The sequence below is a fragment of the Anguilla rostrata genome, chromosome 6 (assembly GCF_018555375.3).
Source record: "Anguilla rostrata isolate EN2019 chromosome 6, ASM1855537v3, whole genome shotgun sequence".
In the NCBI taxonomy this organism is placed as follows: domain Eukaryota; kingdom Metazoa; phylum Chordata; class Actinopteri; order Anguilliformes; family Anguillidae; genus Anguilla; species Anguilla rostrata.
In genome coordinates, this window is record NC_057938.1 from 14,657,054 (window position 1) to 14,677,078 (window position 20,025).

The window sequence follows — 20,025 nt, forward strand, 5'->3', positions numbered from 1 at the left end:
GTTTCCCATTAACTCACACAGAGGCATGAGGAGTCCGGAGGTTTAGATTTTCTCGTTTTATTCCACTGAGCAAAAAAACCTTCAAAGCATCTTTTATTCATTACAACACACCCTGTCTTCAGTCAAGAGACAGGGCCTGGGGCCTATTTCAGCGCTCACAAATGGTTTGTCTTTTCTAATATGCCCATGTTGAAAAGCTTGGCATCAAATCAAACTGGTGTGCGATTGCTATATACATATCATACAAGGTTATACCCACACAGAAAAGGCTTTACAATGCTGGTTTCATCTCTTAACGCAACAGGGCCACAAAAGGAGAGCTTTGTTTAAGGCTATAAGTAGTACGTGGCACTAACAGAAACATATCATACTTGTATTATAATACTTGTTATAATACTTGTTTTGCTAACTTCCTGTTAAATCCAAAGAACACTTAAGTTTGGGTCGAGCTCTAGTGCTCACTGATCCTTTGGGGGGAAATTGACCAGGTTGGCGCATGCTAAGGTTTTATTTTTTGACTGAGTAATCAATATAATTCAGCCCAAAACTAAAGAAAGATAAAAGTATTACATTGTCAAAGCCCTGTAAGCTAGCTGACTACCTAGAAGCCTGTATTTCATTCCAGCCAAATCTGTTTGAGGGCAAGACTACATATTATCAATTATAACACCGTGTGAGTGTGTGTCCTGAAATATGGACAATCTTAAAATGGCATAAGCATCAACACACACAACAAGGGGTCAACACCAAGCAGAAAATGGTTCACCCAGCACTTCAGTATTTGTCCTGGATGATGTTAAACATCTGAAAGAACATAAGGTATTGTTGGCTATTGCACTGCTACCCAGATATTTCATTTTCACATATATTAAATTGTCGCATCCTAATCACACACAAAAACACGAAAGTAATATAATAGAAAGCCATATTATGTACAACATCAAAATGCAGAAATATACAGCAAAAAGCAGAGAAGCAGCCAAGAAACAACTTTGTGTGACAGCATTACTGATTGTGAGATGAAGAACATCAATTTCACCACTTACCCTGCCAAAGTTTGCAACATCTTCATTTGAACATATGGAGAACATGTAACATCTATTCACAACTGTAACAGGAATGCTCTTTAAATCTGAACCAACACAAATCACTAAATTTAGAAGAACTACTGCATCCAGTTCTAAAAACACAAAAACATCATTTTAGGATTTGGAAAACAAAACAAATTACAATTTACAGCTAAAAGGATGTAATGTTTGGTCCTTATGTTAAAATAAATGCCATCTACTCAATATGGATTCAATTGGACCAAACATGTAATGGTTACCGAGTCTATCTAATCGCTGTCTGAAGATGGTCAAAATGGGTTTTCACCCAAAGACAGAAATGAATTGCGACAGTCGTGTCTGAATTCAGAGTCACGTGCAGCCTCCGTAATACTCATGGAAGATGCTAAATAAAAGGACGTTAGGAGTTCAAACTTTGGCAGTGTTGGTGATACGCATAAATGTATGACCGCAATACACGAATGTGCATTTCCATTCTACCTCCCAAAGCTACTTCTCCTAAAACTAGTATCTTATTTCTGTCAGTAGTGTTTCAGAATATTGCACTGACGGTCTTAGCCTTAGATTAAATACTTCAGTTTCAGTCAGGCAAAAGCTGGTGCGACCGAGCTGTCGGGCAAACAGCCAAACTTATTGCACATGCTCATCTAGAATGGACAGCCCTAATACTGAGTACATGCTGTTCTCTTCACTGAGGAGAGTGTCTTGGAAATGGCAGCAAAACCATTCCCAGGCATTACTTGAAGAAAACAGAACATATAGAAATACTTCAATGTGAAAGAAAAATCTGCAAAATCCACTCAAATTTGTTTCCAATGTTTTCCAGGCAAAATAAATATCCCCTCTACCAGCAGATTATCCAAGGTTTTAAAATGTCTTATCAATTTGAAAGTGAAATTGTCTTGAAGAAATGTTTCTGTGGTAGCAGATTCGAAGGGTAGCGAAGGAAACTTGTTGATATTTTAAGATTTTCTCTCCCCACCAACAAAGGTGTATACAACATAAAACTTTATCTTCCACTGGTTGGCCAGGTAAAGAACATTATGGCAGGCCAGGGCACACACAGTTGCATCACAAAGTCTTTCCCAAACTCAATTCCCATCTTCTTGTTCGCAAAGCAAAAGCAGATCATACCAGAGTCTCTATGATATGCTTTTGAGAAAACAAAGCAGTTCGTCAAACATAGTTCAGCAAAAAGGCAAATGGGTCCTCCCCTCTTTAAGAGTGGTGTCAGTGTTGGAGGGTGGAGACGCCGCTGGGTCTCCCGCTGGTTTAGTTTGTGGCCACTTGGAGCAGGCGCTGTCCCCCGCGCTTCCTGGCTGGGCGCTGGCTAGTCGCACCTCCGCCTGGTAGCCGGGAACGTGGGCTCATGATACCCCAATCAGGAGGCTGATCCCCGGCCCCTCTAAGGACCTCAGCTGGAGGGTGGAGAGGGGTGGGAGTGTGGGGCAGGAGAGACAGTGGGTGAAAAGCTGCATATTTTCATTACATTGCCTTCAGAGCCTGGGGCCAGAAAAAACTTACCTACCCAAATAAGCTCCATTTTTACCTGTCTGAATAAATGCCTTTCCACTCAGAGTGGACTGACACATGCTTACCTATTTTAAACACCATATCCCTTTCCACCTTTGACTCCGCCAATTCTAGTCAGCGACAACTTCCATTTTCCACATGTGAAAAATAATAGCCCTCAATAGAAGTCTTGTTTCCTACTTTCGGTCTTTTTTGTTTGGTATGTTCAGTTTCCGGAGAGTCTGATGGCATTTTTAGCTTTTTTATGATAAAAAAGTGCCCGCTAATGAGGACAGATGAGACAGAAGCAGAAAAAATAATGGAGTACATGCAAGAATGACGATTAATCAATCAAGCAGGTTTTCTAATTCTTACATATTATTTTTGTAAACCATTTTAACTCCAAAATTTGGAAATCTAACGACTTGCACACACTCTAGTTAGGTACAGTAATGTTTGTGACACCCAGGAGAGATCTGCACTTCCATAAATACACATTGTACAGATGGGTTACTTGAGCACAAATTCCTGCCAGTTTACCCATGTTAACATCAGCATGCTGTTAGCAATTTGTTGTACAAATGGCAAACACAGTCACATAAAGTCATACAGGGAAATTACTGTATGCTTACTGTGGGGTGAGCATAATTGCAAGCTTTTTTGTGTTGCTGTGCTAATAGCACAGTAGCATTAGGCCATTTTCCAGTGCAAAAATAGCCCACCGCCTATGGTTAGTTGAACTAAAAAATGATCTTGGAATGAAAGCCTGCCAGGATGAGCTTTCAGAAGCACCAATCTGCTCTACCGTTTGCTCTGCTTGAACAGCCTTCCCCCACAACATGTCCTTGGTACTTAAGTATTTAACGCTGTGGCCTGGCAGCCGCCCACAGATGCCCAGCTGCTGTCTCCTTGTCTGACATGCTAATTCTGCTGGGACCACATAAACACCTTTACTGAAAGGCCATTCACTGCTGCCCAAAGTCCTTCAGCCCCTTTGGGAAGGCTCTCAAAAGTACGCCCTCCTACTATGGAAAGAATAAAACCCTTCATTTGTACCATTTCCTCAATTTGTAACACCGTATCTGAAGTACAGAACAGAAGCTGTAAAATAACTGGAGGAAAATGCATACCAGACCAGGCTGTCTTGTACAAAATCCCAATTGAGTGACATTTTGAAGCAACCCTGCATTACTGATTTGTAGTGTTCTGCCCTGTAGCAAGTGAGGAGATGAGTGGCAGGTGGCAGGTGGCAGAGGCAAGCCAATGGGGTGGGGGGGTGGGGGTACAGACAGAGCAGGCCAGCATGCCATACCTTTAGCAGGGTAGGGGGAGGTAGAGGAAGAAGAGGAACTTAAGGAGGAAATCTTGAACTCATTCTTCTGGATTTACTCAGTGAGATAGAGAGAAGGGCAGAGAAACAGAAAAAGGATGAGGGTAAACGAGCAAAAAGGGGGCAGCTACTGATGCCCCCATGGGTCCGGGACTTCGCCACCTGTCTTCTGGCCAGTAGCTGTGTTTCCATTAGAATTTTGGCCAAAAATGTTCACACAATTTTGGAAATATACACAAATTTTGTAATTGACATTCTGAAGGTGCATAAATTCACACTAATGGAAACACAGCATGTGATACATCCAATAACAAACCACCTCTTCCATCATTCTTTTAGTTACAAATAACAGAGAGAGATGCAACATAGAGTGATGGTGAATTTACTGTGGTGTAGTAATGGATATTCATTTGGCAATGACTCAAGTTTGGAAAATAATAAAGGTTGGAAATGACTGGGGCTCACCTGCAGATTTGATCGTGCTTTTTTCAGGACGTCACGTGTCCTGGACACTGCAAATAAAAAAGGAGAGGTTTGCTGTCAATCCAGACAACATAGGGGAGCCCAAGTGGTGTAGAGTTTCAGTGCAGAGCTGACCATTCCAGTATAGGCTTGAATCTCACTGGCTCATTTGTTAGGTCGTGATTGGGTACCCAGAGGATGTAAATCTCCTCCAAGCACATTACGTTGTCTAGCTGCAGTCACAACAAATGAGCTGAAAGCCCTGCTATCATCTGAAGAGGTTAGCGCCAGTCTTAGACCAGGACCTCTGTGATTACGGTGGATATGGTAGATGAGGAGTCCCACAAGGACTGGTAATTGGTGACAACTAAAACTTGGGAAAAAACTACGGAAGACCACCCGCCAAAAAAAAGACACACATCCGAGTGCATGATAAGCAAGATACGACACAGAGTTAGTGACAAGTTGTAAAGACAAGTTGTTTATCTTTCTAATGCAAGATAAAGATCAAAGCCCAAGCACCTAAGTGCTTAAAACTGAAAGGCCCCTGTAATTAAAAATAGTCCAGTCAGCACATGCCACAGAAGCCCTGCCCATCACAGAAGCCTTGGAGTTTTACACTCATGTCCTGTCACTAAAAAGATAGGCAACACTCACGTTGGCTGATGATAAAGCGCTCCATGCCCTCCTTGGTGCGGTTGGTGCTCCTGAGCCTCTCCACAGTGCCTTGCAGCACCTCGTCCTGCTTTGTGACCTGCAGCTTCAGGTTGTGCACCTCCTTCTGCAGGGCCTGCTCCTATGAACCACAGATACAGACTCAGGGAGCCTATAGGATCCTAACAGTACATACTCATAATACACAACACACACAGTCAGTCACAGCAGAAAGGCACTCACCATCCTATACATATGCTCATTCATAATACATACAGCTACCTAGTCAAGCTAAATAATTATTTGTAGCTCATTTGATGACCTGCTGTCAATCACAATACAAGCTATAGATATAAAGCAAGATGTGATGCCTTATATAGAATCCAACAGTGAAAAAAAAAACAAAGAGGGCAGAAAGGTGGAGCAACGAGGGAAGGAAGGGGAGAAGATGCACTCTGACCTTTTGGACGTGCTGGGCGAGCCTCTCGCTATCGGGCAGCGCCGCCCTCCAGAACATCTTCAGGAGAGAGGCGGCCTCCTCCAGGATCTGCTGCAGGGTCTTGGCATCGGCCAGGAGGTCCGTCACGCCACCGTAGTCCGGAACCTGTGTGCCCACACGGAAAGAAAGAGCACATGCAAGGACCCATATAAAATGTATTGTAGGTAGTATCACAAGTTTACGTTTCAGGACAATATGCCAGGAAAGACATGCTGTTCCAGGATCAGATCTTCCAACCCCAGTTTAAACCCAAAGCAGTCTGAATTGAACGTGGCTGCTGATCCAGGATCAGTTTTCTAAGGGCATATAGAATTTCTATCGTAATATTAGATTATCTCAACAAATGGCTTTGGTGTTCACCTCACTGGGGTCCAGATCCAGCAGCGCCCCCTTCATCTTGTGCACCAGCGCCTTCCCCTCCAGGACCTGCTGCTGGAGGGCGGTGAAGTCGTCCACGTGCCCCACGGCATGCCGCCCGTTCTTGTTGGCGAAGGAGCCGTCCGGCGCCTCCCCTTCCAGGTCTGCGTGTGGGTCCAGTGTGTCTATGGGCGACAGTGTCTGTCAGCTTCCGCAGGGCAGGATAGCCCCTCCCCCAAAAAACAGTACATTAACTTTGCACAACACCACAAAATGCACTTTATTCATTACGCTAGCATTACATTCATTCGTTTGTCAGAAGCTTTTCCAAGATTATTATGGCAAATACCAGAGCAGACACAGTAGACATTCAGCGCAGGGCTAAAGGCTCAGCAGCTACACAAACAAGTGAAACGAGACGTGACTTGCACAAATATTTGCGACAATACTCTTCGTAGCATTAGCCACACCAAAGACCCTGTGAGCCAGGTTAATGAAAGAGCAGTAATGAGCGTGTGAGGTCAGAAGCACACCGTTGGCAGTGAGTTGGGGGTCCTCCAGGCCTGTGAGTGAGGCGTAGGGGGACGCACTGTTAAACAGCCCTGTGTCTCTGACAGGCGGAGAGGGCGCGGGGTCTGGGGGAACGGAAGCAACAGGATGTGAGTGAAGCACAGACGGACCACCCAGCGAGCGGAAGAGAGCGAAGCGGTGGGGGGTGCGTAGAGACGCCCCGTCCCGTCCCCGCGTCGCCTCACCGTGGAACAGCTGCCTCTTGTAGACGCCGTCCCGCTGGGGGCTGACCGGGATGGTGTGGGGCCGACGGTCGCCGCGGGCGACGGCGACGGCCCCGCCCAGTTGCTGCTCCAGCTGCGCGCGCAGGGCGCCGTTCTCCTGCACGCTGCGCTCCAGCTGCGCCCGGAGGCCGCGGACCTCCATCAGCAGCTCCCCCAGCTCCTGGGACGACGGTGTCCCTGGGTACGTCAGCTCACCCCCGTACCCTACAGACAGGAAAAAGTCCTCTGAGAGACATTCACATTCAGGTGACTGCGTTTATGTGTGATTATCATGTCCGGTGGTCCAGGCTAGCGCTCTCTAAGGGCTCACCTGAGTAGGGGTTCTTGCCGCTCCTGCACATGCGGTCGTACACCTGCAGCTCGCACTGCAGTGAGTGCAGGAGCCTGCGGCTCTCCGATAGCTGCTGCTGCAGCAGGTTCACCTCATGGTGGAGCCTGGAGAGAGAGACATCCGTCCAGTCACTCAAAATACACAACGCATACAGTCACAGTACACAATTCCCAATATATCTGTCACAGTACATTAAAAAAACATTCACTTAGTTGAGTAACCTCTGTTTCTGTAACAACACTTGTAATATGGTCACATTAATACATACAGTACAGTCATGAGCAACAGTCACTCACAGTACATAGCGACTTAATAAAATATTGACACAGAGCAGATAGTTAATCACAGTCTGCAGTCATTCCTAATAAACTTACAGCACTCAGTGTTATACGGTGTAAAGTATGACGGCAGTGTGTGAGCGTTTGTACAGCGGGAGCTGCTTTACCGGTTGTTGTGCTCCTGGCTGGTCTGCCGTTCCTGCTTCAGCTGCTGGATCTCCTGGCCCTGCTGGCAGCCATGTGCCTGCAGCCTCCTGACCTCCTCCCTCCACTCCTCCACCTCCAACTCCACCTCCTTCAGCTGTGCCCGCCCCATCAGCACCTCCTCCTGCAGGTGCTCCACCTCCTTGCAGCTATCTGGAATCCACATATGGCTTCAGTGTGTGACAGATAACATAATGGGAGGTGTTGTCCAGAACTGGAGATTTTTGAAGAGTGCTAGACAAGCTATAACAAAAAAAATTCTAAATCCCATTGTATAATAACCTGGCTTTAAGCAAAGGGGGACACATGGTTTCCTGTACCTCTGCTAGCCTGCAGCCGGGCCTGAAGAGCCAGAACCTCCTCCTTCAGGGCTCGATTCTCATTGGTCAGCTGGCTGAGAGACTCCAGCCCTTGGATGTAGATATTTGTGGGTGCTCCTGCGGTATAGAGCATGCTCAGTGAGAGAGGGTTCGGTCTAATTGTAAATTCACACTTTGTCGAAAAATCCATTGTCAGATAGATTGGCATTTTCTCCCTCATCCTCTGACTGGATAGCTGCAGGACTACAGTTCAATGCAAAAGGAAAAAGGTCTGTTCCTTCTATGCTTTCCACAACACAGTTGCCAGCTGTAGCTTTTTCCAATTATCCTTGACAACCTGATGTTGGTCCTACACAGATTTTTGGAAGCAGGGGCATTTTTTCTGTCTGACCACAGAATTATGATTTTTGCATTGTCTAATAGAACAAACCACTCAGTTGTTTTCCTTTTTAAAACCTCTTACCGCTGTTTCGGCCCACTGAGGCCAGCCTGTCTTCCAGCTGCTGTCTCAGTCGCTCGTTGGTGCGAACAGAGTCCTCCAACTGCTGCCGCAGTCCCCGAATCTCCCTCAGGTGTTCCTCGATTAGGTCAGTACCTAAGATATGGGGCAGGAACCCAGGTGGCATCAGTGTAAATCCCACCCCACTATCACACTCACACATGAAGCTCAGCTAAGGAAATGGGGCAGCACCTGTGTAATTGGTACCAGACCGATAGCCAGATGATCCAGAGGAGATTGTGCCATAAGTACCAGCCTTCACTGGCAGACTGGCATGGGGCGCTTCCCACAATGCACTGTTCTCCAGCACATCCACGTCCCCCTTCAAAGTGGTGCTCCTGTCAGTGCAGGTGAGCTGGGGCTGGTGAAAGGCCTGATGGGATAGAGGTAGGTAGCCGGAGAGCTCAGGGTAGGAGTGGGCATCTGGGGGTAAGTCCGAGAGCGCCTTCATATGAGGCACACTGAAACCTGGGGTCAAAAGACAAAAATGATCATTGGTGAGAGAGAAAGTGAACTCAGAGTGCATTAACCCCATTTTGTTTCATAGCAGCACTGCAAAATGCCAAACAAAACAATGTATCTTTGCATATTACAAAATATATGGTGACATATATAGCATTAATATTTCCTAATATAGTTTGCACATAATCAAAAATAAACAGAAAAACATAATACTATCAATATTTGGTTGGAGCATATAATGTTTTAAAATTTGGACGTCAAATCGGCAAACATAAAATTGTGTGGGTTTTATACATGAGAATTCTTATGTAAACACATGAACACCGTCCGACCATGCAATGGAAAGCCATGCATGTACACACTGAGGGAGAACCAGAGGAAGCAGTACCCATCTAGCATCTCCACTTTCTTGATGACCAATGCACTTTTTTGAGGTCTCTGGTCTGGTCATTTTCATTCCCTACCCAATGCATTAAAGTGCATTTTAAGAAAGGGCACAAAGAGACTGGTAATGGCACCTGTTTAAAGGTGCATCCATTTAGAAGACAATGTAACTTATTCTTAATCTATGTATCTCAATTACTGGGGAGAATTGTTGTGAATGATAAAAATGAATTGACATAATTTGACAATGATATCTCAAGGTAAGCAATGTTGTCTCCATGTACCTTAGTACATACAATTACACTCACACCACAACTGTAGAATGAACATAGAAGTGGAACTCCTTTTGCCATGCAGAACCATCATTTACAACGAGGAAGGAAATGATAAATACCACAGCCAATCACAGTAAGGATTATTTTGTGTCTCCAGGTGGTGACAGGCTGGGTTTCTGAACACTTGGTTCTAGGAACATCTCTGGTGGTCAGTCTTAGCATCGAGGGAGGGAAGCATGCAGAACAGGGTGCGAATGATGCGGATGACATTCACACTGTGATCATGCTAGCTCATCAACGGCTGCTCACTTTCTCCCAGCTCTTTCTGCAGTATCTCAAGCTCCTGGTGAATGTCGCCCAGGGAGAATCCCCCGGGTCCCACGAGGGGAGAGTGGGGGTCAAAGGGTGTGAGGTCAGGGCAGTAGCGGGTCAGGGGGACGGGGAGAGAGCTGGACACGGGCCCAGAATACAGGCCTGGGGGGAGGAGGATGAAACAAAAGGGACAAAGACATTTTTACATTTAGGAAGCAGTGACCATAGGCTGAGCTTCCCGGAGAATCCAGAATTCCAGGTTCACACTGCAAAGCTTTTGAAAGAAACCAAGGCTGGCTGTAAAGAAGCAGGTTAGTTATAGTGCTGATTTGACAACGTTGGCATGCCTGTCACCAGCATTCCCAGCCTGACCTACCTTCTTGGACCTGAGTCTTCACTGGGTCATGCGGTGTGCAGGGCATGCTGGGACAGCTAGCAGATGACTGAACTCCGTGAGATGCAGTGGTGGGTGATGGGATAGCTATATGCTGTGATGGAGTGCCATTTTTGGGAGGTGAATCTGGAAGAAAAGGATGGAGGTTGAGGAATGGCAAAGTGGCAATGAGGTGGGGCGTGTGATTATGACCTTAATGTGACAAACTTAATGTGCAACAAAACTGTTTAAATATGTACTCCTTTCAGTTTTCAGGGTACATCGCATTGCTGTCAATATAGACCACGGGTAGGCAAACCTGAAGTGCCAGAAATCTGTCTGGTTTTAGTCACTCTGATCTCCTGACTGAATATTTTAATTAAGATTAGAGTCTGAGCGCTCAGTCTATTCAGAGTATTCACCTTTATTCATGAAGCATAACAGCTGATCTAATTATGCAGTTAGGATAGTCATAAAATCAAAATCATATGTGGCACTCCAGGACAAAGACTGTCTACCTCTGATGTAAATGATGCTCCAGAGCGAATTAAAATACAAAGCACATAAGTGCCTTCCAGTTAGTTCATTTTAATTTATAAAATCTTTAACCAGGTAGGTCAGCTGAGAACTCAATTTATCTTGTTTAATAAGAGCAGCAGTGTGACAGCAGCAGAGAAGTATAATTACTGGACAACTAGGATTGCGTAACAATGAAGGGGGAAGAGTGATGATAATGTTACTGAAGATGACAAAAACATGTGATGGTTGATGGTTACCTTTCACCTTCCTGCACATAAAAACAGTTCTCTCTGGATTACACGAGTGTGAATGCACATTTGCTGTTGCTACCTTCTAAAAGTGTGTGTATGCATTTGTGTGTGCGTGTGTCACTACCTGTGATCTGCATGTGCCCTGCTCGCGCACTCCGTTCCTCCGGCACATACTCGCTGGGGCCCTCCATGTCTGAGCATAGCTCCAGGTCCTCATTGGTGGAGCCCTGCTCGTCTGACACGAAGGAGGTTCTGTCTGATTGGTCAGTGGATTCGGACAGGGCGTGACCACTGGAGGGCGTATCTGCGTGCTGCTGAAGCTTGGTGTGAAGGGACTCGATGATCTTGTCCTTCTGCTGGAGCTCCTTACTCAGTCTGGACGGAAGACCGAGGACACATGGCCAAAACAAGCTCAGCATGAGGCACAAGGTCATTGCAAGGTCAAATGAGACATAAGGTCAAATGAAGACTCTGTGTGTATTATTCAAACTTAAAATAAAAACTCCAAGTAAGTTTTTCGTATGACTGACTACCAATTTGTACTACCTCATTACAACAGGAAAATGAGGATCAACGACTAAATAATTGGTATGTCAAGCAAAATAAATTACTTTTTCCAAATTACTTTGGGTCTTTGTACAAGAAACAGCAGATATTTGGATCTGGCACTTTACTTTTCTGTAATTGATAGAAATTTTCTCTTCACACCACATTTTTACAACTGCATTACAGTTTAAATTGGACCCGGGGACAGGAAAAACTTCAAGAACACTTTGAGTATCAGCAAGATACATAATTTTAATCCATACCCTCTCATTTGAAAAAAATGTGATAAAAGGGGGAGTGAGTATTATAACTGGTTATTATGCAAGTGGCAGTAAACATTGACTTGGGGATATGACAAACCAAAGAACTGCTGCATACACTGAAAGGGTTAAATGAGTGCCCTGAGGTGAGGCTTCAGTCCTCTCACTGCCCTTCCCGGAACTGAAAATACCATCAGGTGGAGAAGGGGTCCACACAGGGGTCAAAGCATGCCAGTAGCCAACAGTGGGAGACTTTTTCTAGGTCAAGCCTAGAAAAGAATATAAAGCAGCTATATTCTATGTACTGACCAGTTAGTTATTCATCCCAAATAAATATAGAAAACCACTTTGAGGTAAAGTAGGTGGTAAAGGTAGCCATTGTGATTCTATATGCAAAGACCAAGGTCCAGGTCCAACATTGCCTGGTCTGTACATAGAATATCTTCGTTGAGACATCCTCTTGTAGGTTGACCTTTTTGGAAACTCACCGCAGCGCAAGCAGCTCATGGCCCATTTTGTCATCAGGGAGTTCTGAGCGATCCCCTGAGAGCAAGAGGAACACAGTCACTTCCCCACAACCCACAATGCACTGCTTCCTCAAGCTACTTCAAGTTTCATTTTACACTAGATGTCTGTATCAAAACAGGAGTACACACAGTAGATACAGGAAGCACAAACAATACAGAACTGCTATTTTTGACCTTCAGACAAGGATATGTGAAATACTGCTGTTTAACATGCATAACTATTTTTAAAAGTTAAAGCTCTTCAGTCCATCCCTGAAAGTAGTCTATGTGTATAATTTCCTAAACAAACTATTCAATATAAGAACAGATTTTTTTCTGACAAAAACACAATATGTTCTTAATATATGCCCAAATATACATTACACAACCTCAATTACTTATTGCAACTTTCAATCTTGATATGACTATCAATACTTATGCTGCTCAATTTATTATACAACATACGCACAAGTCCGCATATGTTGGAGTTGACGATGCATGTTGGGAGGAGGGCACTCACATCCGCTGATCTTGGTGCCAACGCGCTGTGCCAGCGCGATGCTCTGCGCCAGCTGCTGCCGGAAGCTCTGGCCCATGTAGTAGTCGATGTCGTTGGCGCGCAGCAGCTCCTCGAAGGCCTTGGTGGTGTCGCCCAGGTGCTGGGACAGGATGTGGCACACGCCCCGGCCCTCCCGCATCGCCTGCCGCAGGTGAGACAGCTCGCGGGCCTGCGCCTGGATCAGCGTGTTGTACTTCCTGTCCGGGAGGGGAGCAAATCGGAAATATGCTCTATAGAATATCACGTCAAGTACAAAATTTGCTGACAGTATTACTTATTGAATGGTTTGCCAGTTGATGTTACTGGGGGGACCTGGGAGACTCCTGTAACTACTGGAAGACTAGGGCTGTCTGAAATGCTTTCTATTCCAATCAGCCAGTAAGGGTGTCACAGGAGTTATGATGTTTGATGATGAGAACTGGCCTTTCAGCTCATCACACATTTCAAATTGAGTAATGAATGGAGCTTTTCACTGAGGGCCCTTGGGAGGTGGAATGGGATGCAGTACCCACCCTGGCCAGGTGGCGGATTTGGGGTCCTCTGCGACGCTCTTGCCCTCCTGCTTGGAGCTCTTCAGCTGGGCCTCCAGGGAAGCCACGCGGGACACCAGCTCCCTGAGCGCCCGGGTGGGGCGCGGCTCGGGGGCGTGGCCCGGACCGTCCGACTGCCAGCCCTCGTCCTCGTCGGCGGCGCTGTGGGCGGGCGACGGCTGGAAGCTCCAGTTGACCTTGCGCGGGCGCTCCAGGCTGGAGGCGTAGTCGCTGGTGGCGGAGAGCGAGCGCACGCGCGCCTGCAGGTTGCGCACGGCCTTGGTGGAGCGGGAGAGCTGGGCGCGCAGGTCGCGGACGTGTCTCCGGAGCGCCTCCACGTCCTCGTCCTCGTGCCCCGTGCCGGGGTCCCCCTTCCCCCACCATCGCGCCCCGTGCACCTGCTGCCCCGACAGGCTGGTGCACATCTCCAGGTCGTCAAACTCTAGGAAGAGGTTCAGAAACCGTGTCAGTTGAGAGGCCTGCACCATTACAGCTTGCTAGCCCCCCACACACTATTAAACCAATCTCTACATGAAGTTTAAAATGAACATTAACTGAACAGCTCAATTTTCATTCCGTTTTACCTTTATCACTTCCACCCTGTTTACAATATTAGCCTGTCCTCTTCATTGCAATAAACCATCAGTTAAAAAGGCACACACAAGCATGCAACTCTAAACTGCCTGTGAAACTACTGCCAATTACGCATCACTCCCAATTGTATGGATTCAAGGGAAATCCAGCACTGGAAAGGAAAGGATTTAAAAAGCTTATTTCTTATTATATCCTTAATTATACTGTTCTTTTAATTTATACCATCTATAAACACATTTATTATCAGAATCTTAATATTTCACTTGCAAAGGGTATATTAACAGTGTAGTAGCACCCTCTAGTGTGCATTTAGGAAACTTCTAGCATTACAGAAACCTTTAAATTTACTATTGAAGGCAGTCAAAGGAAAATCCAGAAGGGCTGCAGTGCCTGCTGGTATTTGTGGCTTTTATTTTAGGCAGCAGAAAAGTAAGGCCTTGAGATCAAGGTGTGTGGATTCTTTAGCCTATCAATGACTTAAATGAATCATTGCTTGTGAAACACGTTGAGAACCAGCAGACACCGCTGGATTCTGACACCTGTCATCTCTAAAGTTTCCCTTTTTTGGCTCTGAGTGTGACAGGTTAACATCCTCACCTGGGCTGCTGGTGTCTTCTCTCTCCGCCTCGTTCTCACTGCGGCCACAGGTCTCGTATCCCAGATCCTGCAGGTCCACTTGAACCTGCTTACTGGCCTGCTCCACTGACGTCTCAGCTGAGGGAAATCAGCCAATAACGGCCGTCAGCGGCTTCACAGACATGCTCACTTTCACCAATGAAGGCATATTTCAATGTGAACAAATATGCTGTACTGCTGTATAGGGAATTTCACTCACTCAGAAGCTCTCTGTAGTCCTTCAGCTGCTCCGCCTGGGCCTGAACGGTGGCCTCTGACACCATCAGCCTCTCCTGCAGATCCCGACTCTCCTGCCTGCTCAGAGCCAGCTCCGACCGAAGCCCCACCTCCACCTGCTCCCACGCCCCGCGCCTGCTCCTACCAGGCTCCTCGTCCTGCATCACATGACCGATCACTTGAGGAGGCTCTCAGGAGGACACACACAAACACGCACATCGCTACTCTCAGTTCGAACATGATGCCCCGCACACTGTGTAATTGCTGAGGTATCATGGGTTAGAATAGCGCACTGTGTGCTGCATTCCTGTGTGGAATCAGCTGATGGTCTGCCTGTGTCCTCCTGTCTCCCATTGGTCAAGCACTGAAGTATAGTGTCTAGCTCTGAGAACACTCACTGAGAACATACAAAGACTGGCTATAAAAATAACTCAAGAACCTCCTTGAACTAATGCTACCTCAACTTAAATAGTAAGTGAGGGATGAGAAAAAGAGAAAACGAGTGAGGCAGAGGGAGAGAAAGACTCTACACAAGGAAGACAGACCTAGAAATAAGCACAGTTAAGCTATTGCTCAGAGCTATGTGGATGAATAGGACTTATTCATTGCAGCATGCGTAACAGCCTTATTGTGTAAAAATAACTAAGAACGCATGTTAACATACCACCAGAGGGATGAAATCCTCAAGAATGCAAATAATCTTTTTTTCCTTTTTATCGTAAATGTACTCAATTAAAGTTTCCTGTGCTGATGCCATGTTGACATGCAGACACAGTTCATATGTCTAACTGGATTTAAGGTGAATGCAGTAGTCTTGATAACTGGCAGAGAGACATTCAGTCAGAACTATTACCTGTGCAAGTGAGGGATGTGTGGGACAAGGGGATGGCAGACCCCCCCGGTCCTGAGACAGAGGCCGGGTGCACCTCCTCTTCCCCTGTCCGTCCTGCAGCGGAACTTTTGGGGCTCCACGTTTGCCCTGAGCCGGCCCCGCCTCCTCACCAGCCCCCGTGGGCTCTGGTCCCGGGATGCCGTTGTCCTTCCCCGTCACCGCGGTTACACCCCCACTGCTGACACTGCTCAGTCCACCCGTCACACCTTGCTCCCACCCTCTGCACGTCACATGACCCGCTGCATTTTTCAGCTCGCTATTCTCCAGCTGCAGGCTCAGAAGTGAGGTCCTGGAGACCAGAACACAACCGGCATGTCACCACACAAATGGACCACACTCCCCTTACGATAAAGTACAATAAATGAATTATATATATATATATAATGCAGACTTTTATGTAATACATGTTATATTATATGAATGGTATGTTATATCATGTACAGTAACTATATTCCTAATTTGATTCACATAATATAGACTTGTATATGTGCATTTTTACACAGCGTCTTTCCTTGGAACAAATGCCCATGCAACCCATAATCCGGTTGTGTCTGTTGCATGGGTTTCACTCAGATAACACTGCCCTCCGCATCAGGTGCCCTAATGCCTAAGCTACAGTACATGCTCTCTATATGCCAGTCAACTGGAGAGATGGCACACAACAACTCAGAATTATTGGACCACACAAGGTGTAAAATACATGAAGTAATATCACATGAAACCCCGGAATACCTGCGGTTTTTGGGTATCGTACCTCATCTGGGACAGGGAGGCGAAGCCGGCCTTCTCCAGCTGTGCCTTCAGCTCCCCCAGCTCCCGCTCCACTGCCCTCTTCTGCTCCAGCAGCTGCTGCACCTCCACCCGCCACTCAGCCAGGCCCCGCCCATCCACTGCTGCACTCTGGGATAGCATCTTCTTCTCCGGACCTTGGCGTGGGTCCTCCTGCTTGCAGACAACCCCAGAATCCTGCCCAGGCACAATTTTAACGGTTCAATTATGAATTTCGTCCCAAAGACAGGGTGTAACCTTTTTAAAAAAAAGAAATTTCTGTAAATTTAAGAAATAACACCACCTCTTCAGAAATCTTATAGATTTTTTTTTTTGTTTTATATCAATTTCCTTTGGATAATTTTATATTCTTCAGCAAAAAATGTAAAAAAAATGAAAGTGAAAGCAAAAACAATAGAAAGCTGCAGCCCAGGGAACTCTACTCCTCACAATCACCGATAAAACAATCAGCTTTTCATAGTAGCAGTCAGAATGTATTCAAAGTGATTCACTCCACAGGAATGAAAATGCAATGGGAACTGAATCCCTTTGTACCACTGTGATTTGAATAAGGATGGGCCATATTGTACTGTAATACCGTAATACAGAAGAAATTCCTCAAGGGATTAAAGTTTCTCAAATAGTAGCTAATACATGTGTCTTCCAGTAGAAACATCTCCATATGTTCCCTTTCCTTAGCCTTGCATTCACAAATATGGCACGTGACAATTAAACTGATATAATTTGCAATTTAATATATGACCCTTAATGTCATAGGAACAGGTGGCATTTTTTTAAAAACCAAGGAATTTGCAACTCTCCAGAGGGAATGTTTTGCAATCTGATACTTTCAAAATACAATTAAAAAACAAGTAGCATCAAGCTAGGGCAGCAGTGGGCAAAGTAGTGAACATAAGTGAGCAGTATGTTCACCATTGTAGTGGCCAGGGTTCGAGCTGTCAGTTTGCTGTCTTCTTCCTCAATGCTGTCTGTGAATTCACTGCTGCCATCTTCTTCTTCCTCCTCCTCCTCCTCTTCCTCCTCCTCCCCTTCCTCGTCTGTACTGAGCTCTGGGGAGATGGCAGGTAACTGGTTAGCCTGAGCCTGTCTAACAACCTTCCACAGGGCCTAACCCCCTGCCTATGTCTGCTAAGAGACGGCTCATGCAAAAAAGCCTACGCTCCAGTGAGTCTCCTTTTGCTCCCCTATGTTGGAGCTCAGAGCACTCGCAAAGGAGTTTTGAGGTGTCGCTGACATAATCAAGTCTGGTACACAGCTTTTCTGCAGCAGGCGATGGTTCAACACAAAGGAATTAAATTAAAATTTTCTCTATTTAAAAAAATAACAAAAACAACCGGAGAAAAAACTACTACCATAAAAGTGCTATTCTCAAAATGCTGGGAAAGTAGTTCCAGCAGGAACTCAGGAGTTACATAAGCTGCAAGCTTTTATGGCCCTCGGACAAGACCCTGTCCTGCTTCCAATTAGAAAATCCACTAGCAATGCATTATGGGAAGTACAAAACAGATTTATTGAACAGACCCTCTACAGAGCACCGAAAGAATGAACTCAAATAGTTAGCAGACCTTGTTTGGAATTCTGAACTGTGATGATTTCAGTTGTCATTTAAATGCATCATGGGAACAACTTCACAAGACCACTGACTTGTTCATGACAAGGTTTTAGCAATCAAATGATGTGGGTTTACTGACTAAAATGGATTATGGACCTTTTAACAAAACGCTACTGAGATCACAGAAGAGAGGAAAAGTTTGCCATTGTTCTAAGCAGCTGCTCCCTCTACCAAATTTCAGCTTGTATTAAAAGATCAAAGCCCTCTCAGGACAAAAAGGACTTTTCTTTTTCTTTTGGATCAACCAGGTCCTCAGCAGAACAAAAGCGGGGCAATACAGTCCTTCAGATCCTCTGGCTTTGATTATCTCCCAGCACTCCGATTGGTCCTTGACGCTGTTTCGTCAGGAAGTGGGTATACCAGGAACAATAAAAGGATTATGGGAGGCAGGACTGTTGGGAGTGGTGCACTGTGGAGTTGAGCACTTCTCCCCTTACAGCTGGGTGCGTGTGCAACAAGTCTGTCTAACTTTCTAACAAAAGTTTGGTTGCGTCACATTTCTCCATTTTGTTGTCAATGCATATACTTCCTTCCATATACTACTTGTACAGGAGAGAGCAAATACATTAAGATACTCTCACCGCAAGCATTAATACCATTCACCTACAGAGCCTTAAGTGATTCTTTGGGCTGGGGTGGGAGGACACTTTAAAGCATGTGTATTAATTTACAACAGAAAAGGCACCCTGGTACCTGATATATATTTCCATTATAAGTTTAATTCATTAAAATCTTTATCCTTAAAGTTTTTCAAATACATTATTCAAGGTGCCCTATTTTAATGAATATGAGAACAATTGATACTATTATTCTTCAGATCTTTAAACATCCTGAGGATGTAAATGTATTCTAAAACACATGTGACGATTGTGTGCTATAGCAATATAACTAAACAGCAATATACCAACAAATGGTAGGTAATATATTTACTTTCTAATATGAATGTGTTGGTATGTGATATTTATACAACCCAGCTAATGAAATTGAAACCTTTTCTTTGTATGCTGACTACTATTAATTACAGGTGATATATCAATTCTGCAATACATAATACCATGGAGCTTTGCACCTCACTATAGCCAATAAATAAGGGTTAACCTGAAATTTTTTTTACCCTAAATAAACGAGCCATGCATACCAAGCACAATATGTAGTTCAACTTTGGAGTAATGCGCTAGCTTTTAAACTAGAAATGACATCAGTCTAGAAACATCCTTAAGTTAAAGCTGGTGCCTTCTGCAGGGTTGTTACTGTGTTTGCAATTTCATACGTGTGTGTGTGTGTGCATGTGCACATGTATGTATGTAGTGGTATGAAAGGTGTCATGACTTGAATGAGCGGAGAGAGAAAAGATGGGATCCCATATCAAAGTCCATCAGTCCTTCCCACAAGCAGCCAGAAACCAGCAGGGATGAGAAAAAAAGCAGACACCTCACCTTTTGATCCAAATCGTTTAAAAATGGCAACTATAAAGAAGTTTGGACCCTGGAAAACTGCTAAAGAAAAACCAAAACCTACAAGGGTACCCTTAACGTCAGACATTGGGAACCCTGATTCATACAAAAAGGTACACTACTGCTATCCTGAAAGGGTACTTTCATGTGAAAACAACCAATCTCAGAATAAGTTATTTCTAAAAAAAAATAAATCAGCTAAAAATTCTCTAAAGTAGTATTTTTTTCTTACATATCAGACCATTGAAACATGATGAAAGAACAGATAAAAACACATAAAAAGAACAACATGAATGCAAATGCAAATTACAGAAACAAGCAGGATAACATGCACAAACTTCAGTACTCCCAGGAATCAGTGAGTTTTACATGCCAAAAGAGTTGCAAGTAATCACATTGATTTGATTCTCAATCCCACTAAAGGTGCATAATCTCTTCCTCACTAATTTCACATTGAAAAACCACAATACACCTACAAACACATATCATCTTTTCAGAACATCTACCTAAAAAGATTAAAATAAATGTTTAAACCAATCTCAAGTGGA

The 20,025-nt window shown here is 44.9% G+C and overlaps 1 protein-coding gene across 9 annotated transcripts in view; it reads right to left on the reverse strand.

Annotated features, from left to right (window-relative positions):
- Positions 1 to 41: 41 nt before the first annotated feature.
- Positions 42 to 20,025, reverse strand: part of LOC135256613 (myomegalin-like) — a 72,573-nt gene continuing 52,589 nt past the window's right edge. For 5 of the 9 annotated variants that reach the window (XM_064338562.1, XM_064338561.1, XM_064338554.1 and 2 more), the window contains 24 exons: positions 17,324 to 17,460; positions 16,377 to 16,588; positions 15,584 to 15,911; positions 14,714 to 14,888; positions 14,476 to 14,592; positions 13,267 to 13,726; positions 12,716 to 12,951; positions 12,178 to 12,232; positions 11,008 to 11,258; positions 10,117 to 10,260; positions 9,738 to 9,902; positions 8,500 to 8,775; positions 8,272 to 8,403; positions 7,809 to 7,925; positions 7,452 to 7,641; positions 6,986 to 7,110; positions 6,637 to 6,879; positions 6,415 to 6,516; positions 5,885 to 6,066; positions 5,486 to 5,629; positions 5,029 to 5,167; positions 4,375 to 4,421; positions 3,892 to 3,958; positions 42 to 2,485 (listed from right to left, as the gene is read on the reverse strand). In XM_064338562.1, the coding sequence (XP_064194632.1) occupies positions 2,340 to 2,485; positions 3,892 to 3,958; positions 4,375 to 4,421; positions 5,029 to 5,167; positions 5,486 to 5,629; positions 5,885 to 6,066; positions 6,415 to 6,516; positions 6,637 to 6,879; positions 6,986 to 7,110; positions 7,452 to 7,641; positions 7,809 to 7,925; positions 8,272 to 8,403; positions 8,500 to 8,775; positions 9,738 to 9,902; positions 10,117 to 10,260; positions 11,008 to 11,258; positions 12,178 to 12,232; positions 12,716 to 12,951; positions 13,267 to 13,726; positions 14,476 to 14,592; positions 14,714 to 14,888; positions 15,584 to 15,911; positions 16,377 to 16,588; positions 17,324 to 17,460 (4,190 nt within the window). In that variant the 3' untranslated portion in view covers positions 42 to 2,339. The remainder of the gene's footprint in view (positions 2,486 to 3,891; positions 3,959 to 4,374; positions 4,422 to 5,028; positions 5,168 to 5,485; positions 5,630 to 5,884; positions 6,067 to 6,414; positions 6,517 to 6,636; positions 6,880 to 6,985; positions 7,111 to 7,451; positions 7,642 to 7,808; positions 7,926 to 8,271; positions 8,404 to 8,499; positions 8,776 to 9,737; positions 9,903 to 10,116; positions 10,261 to 11,007; positions 11,259 to 12,177; positions 12,233 to 12,715; positions 12,952 to 13,266; positions 13,727 to 14,475; positions 14,593 to 14,713; positions 14,889 to 15,583; positions 15,912 to 16,376; positions 16,589 to 17,323; positions 17,461 to 20,025) is intronic. The other 4 variants (XM_064338558.1, XM_064338560.1, XM_064338559.1 and 1 more) reach the window with 4 other exon arrangements.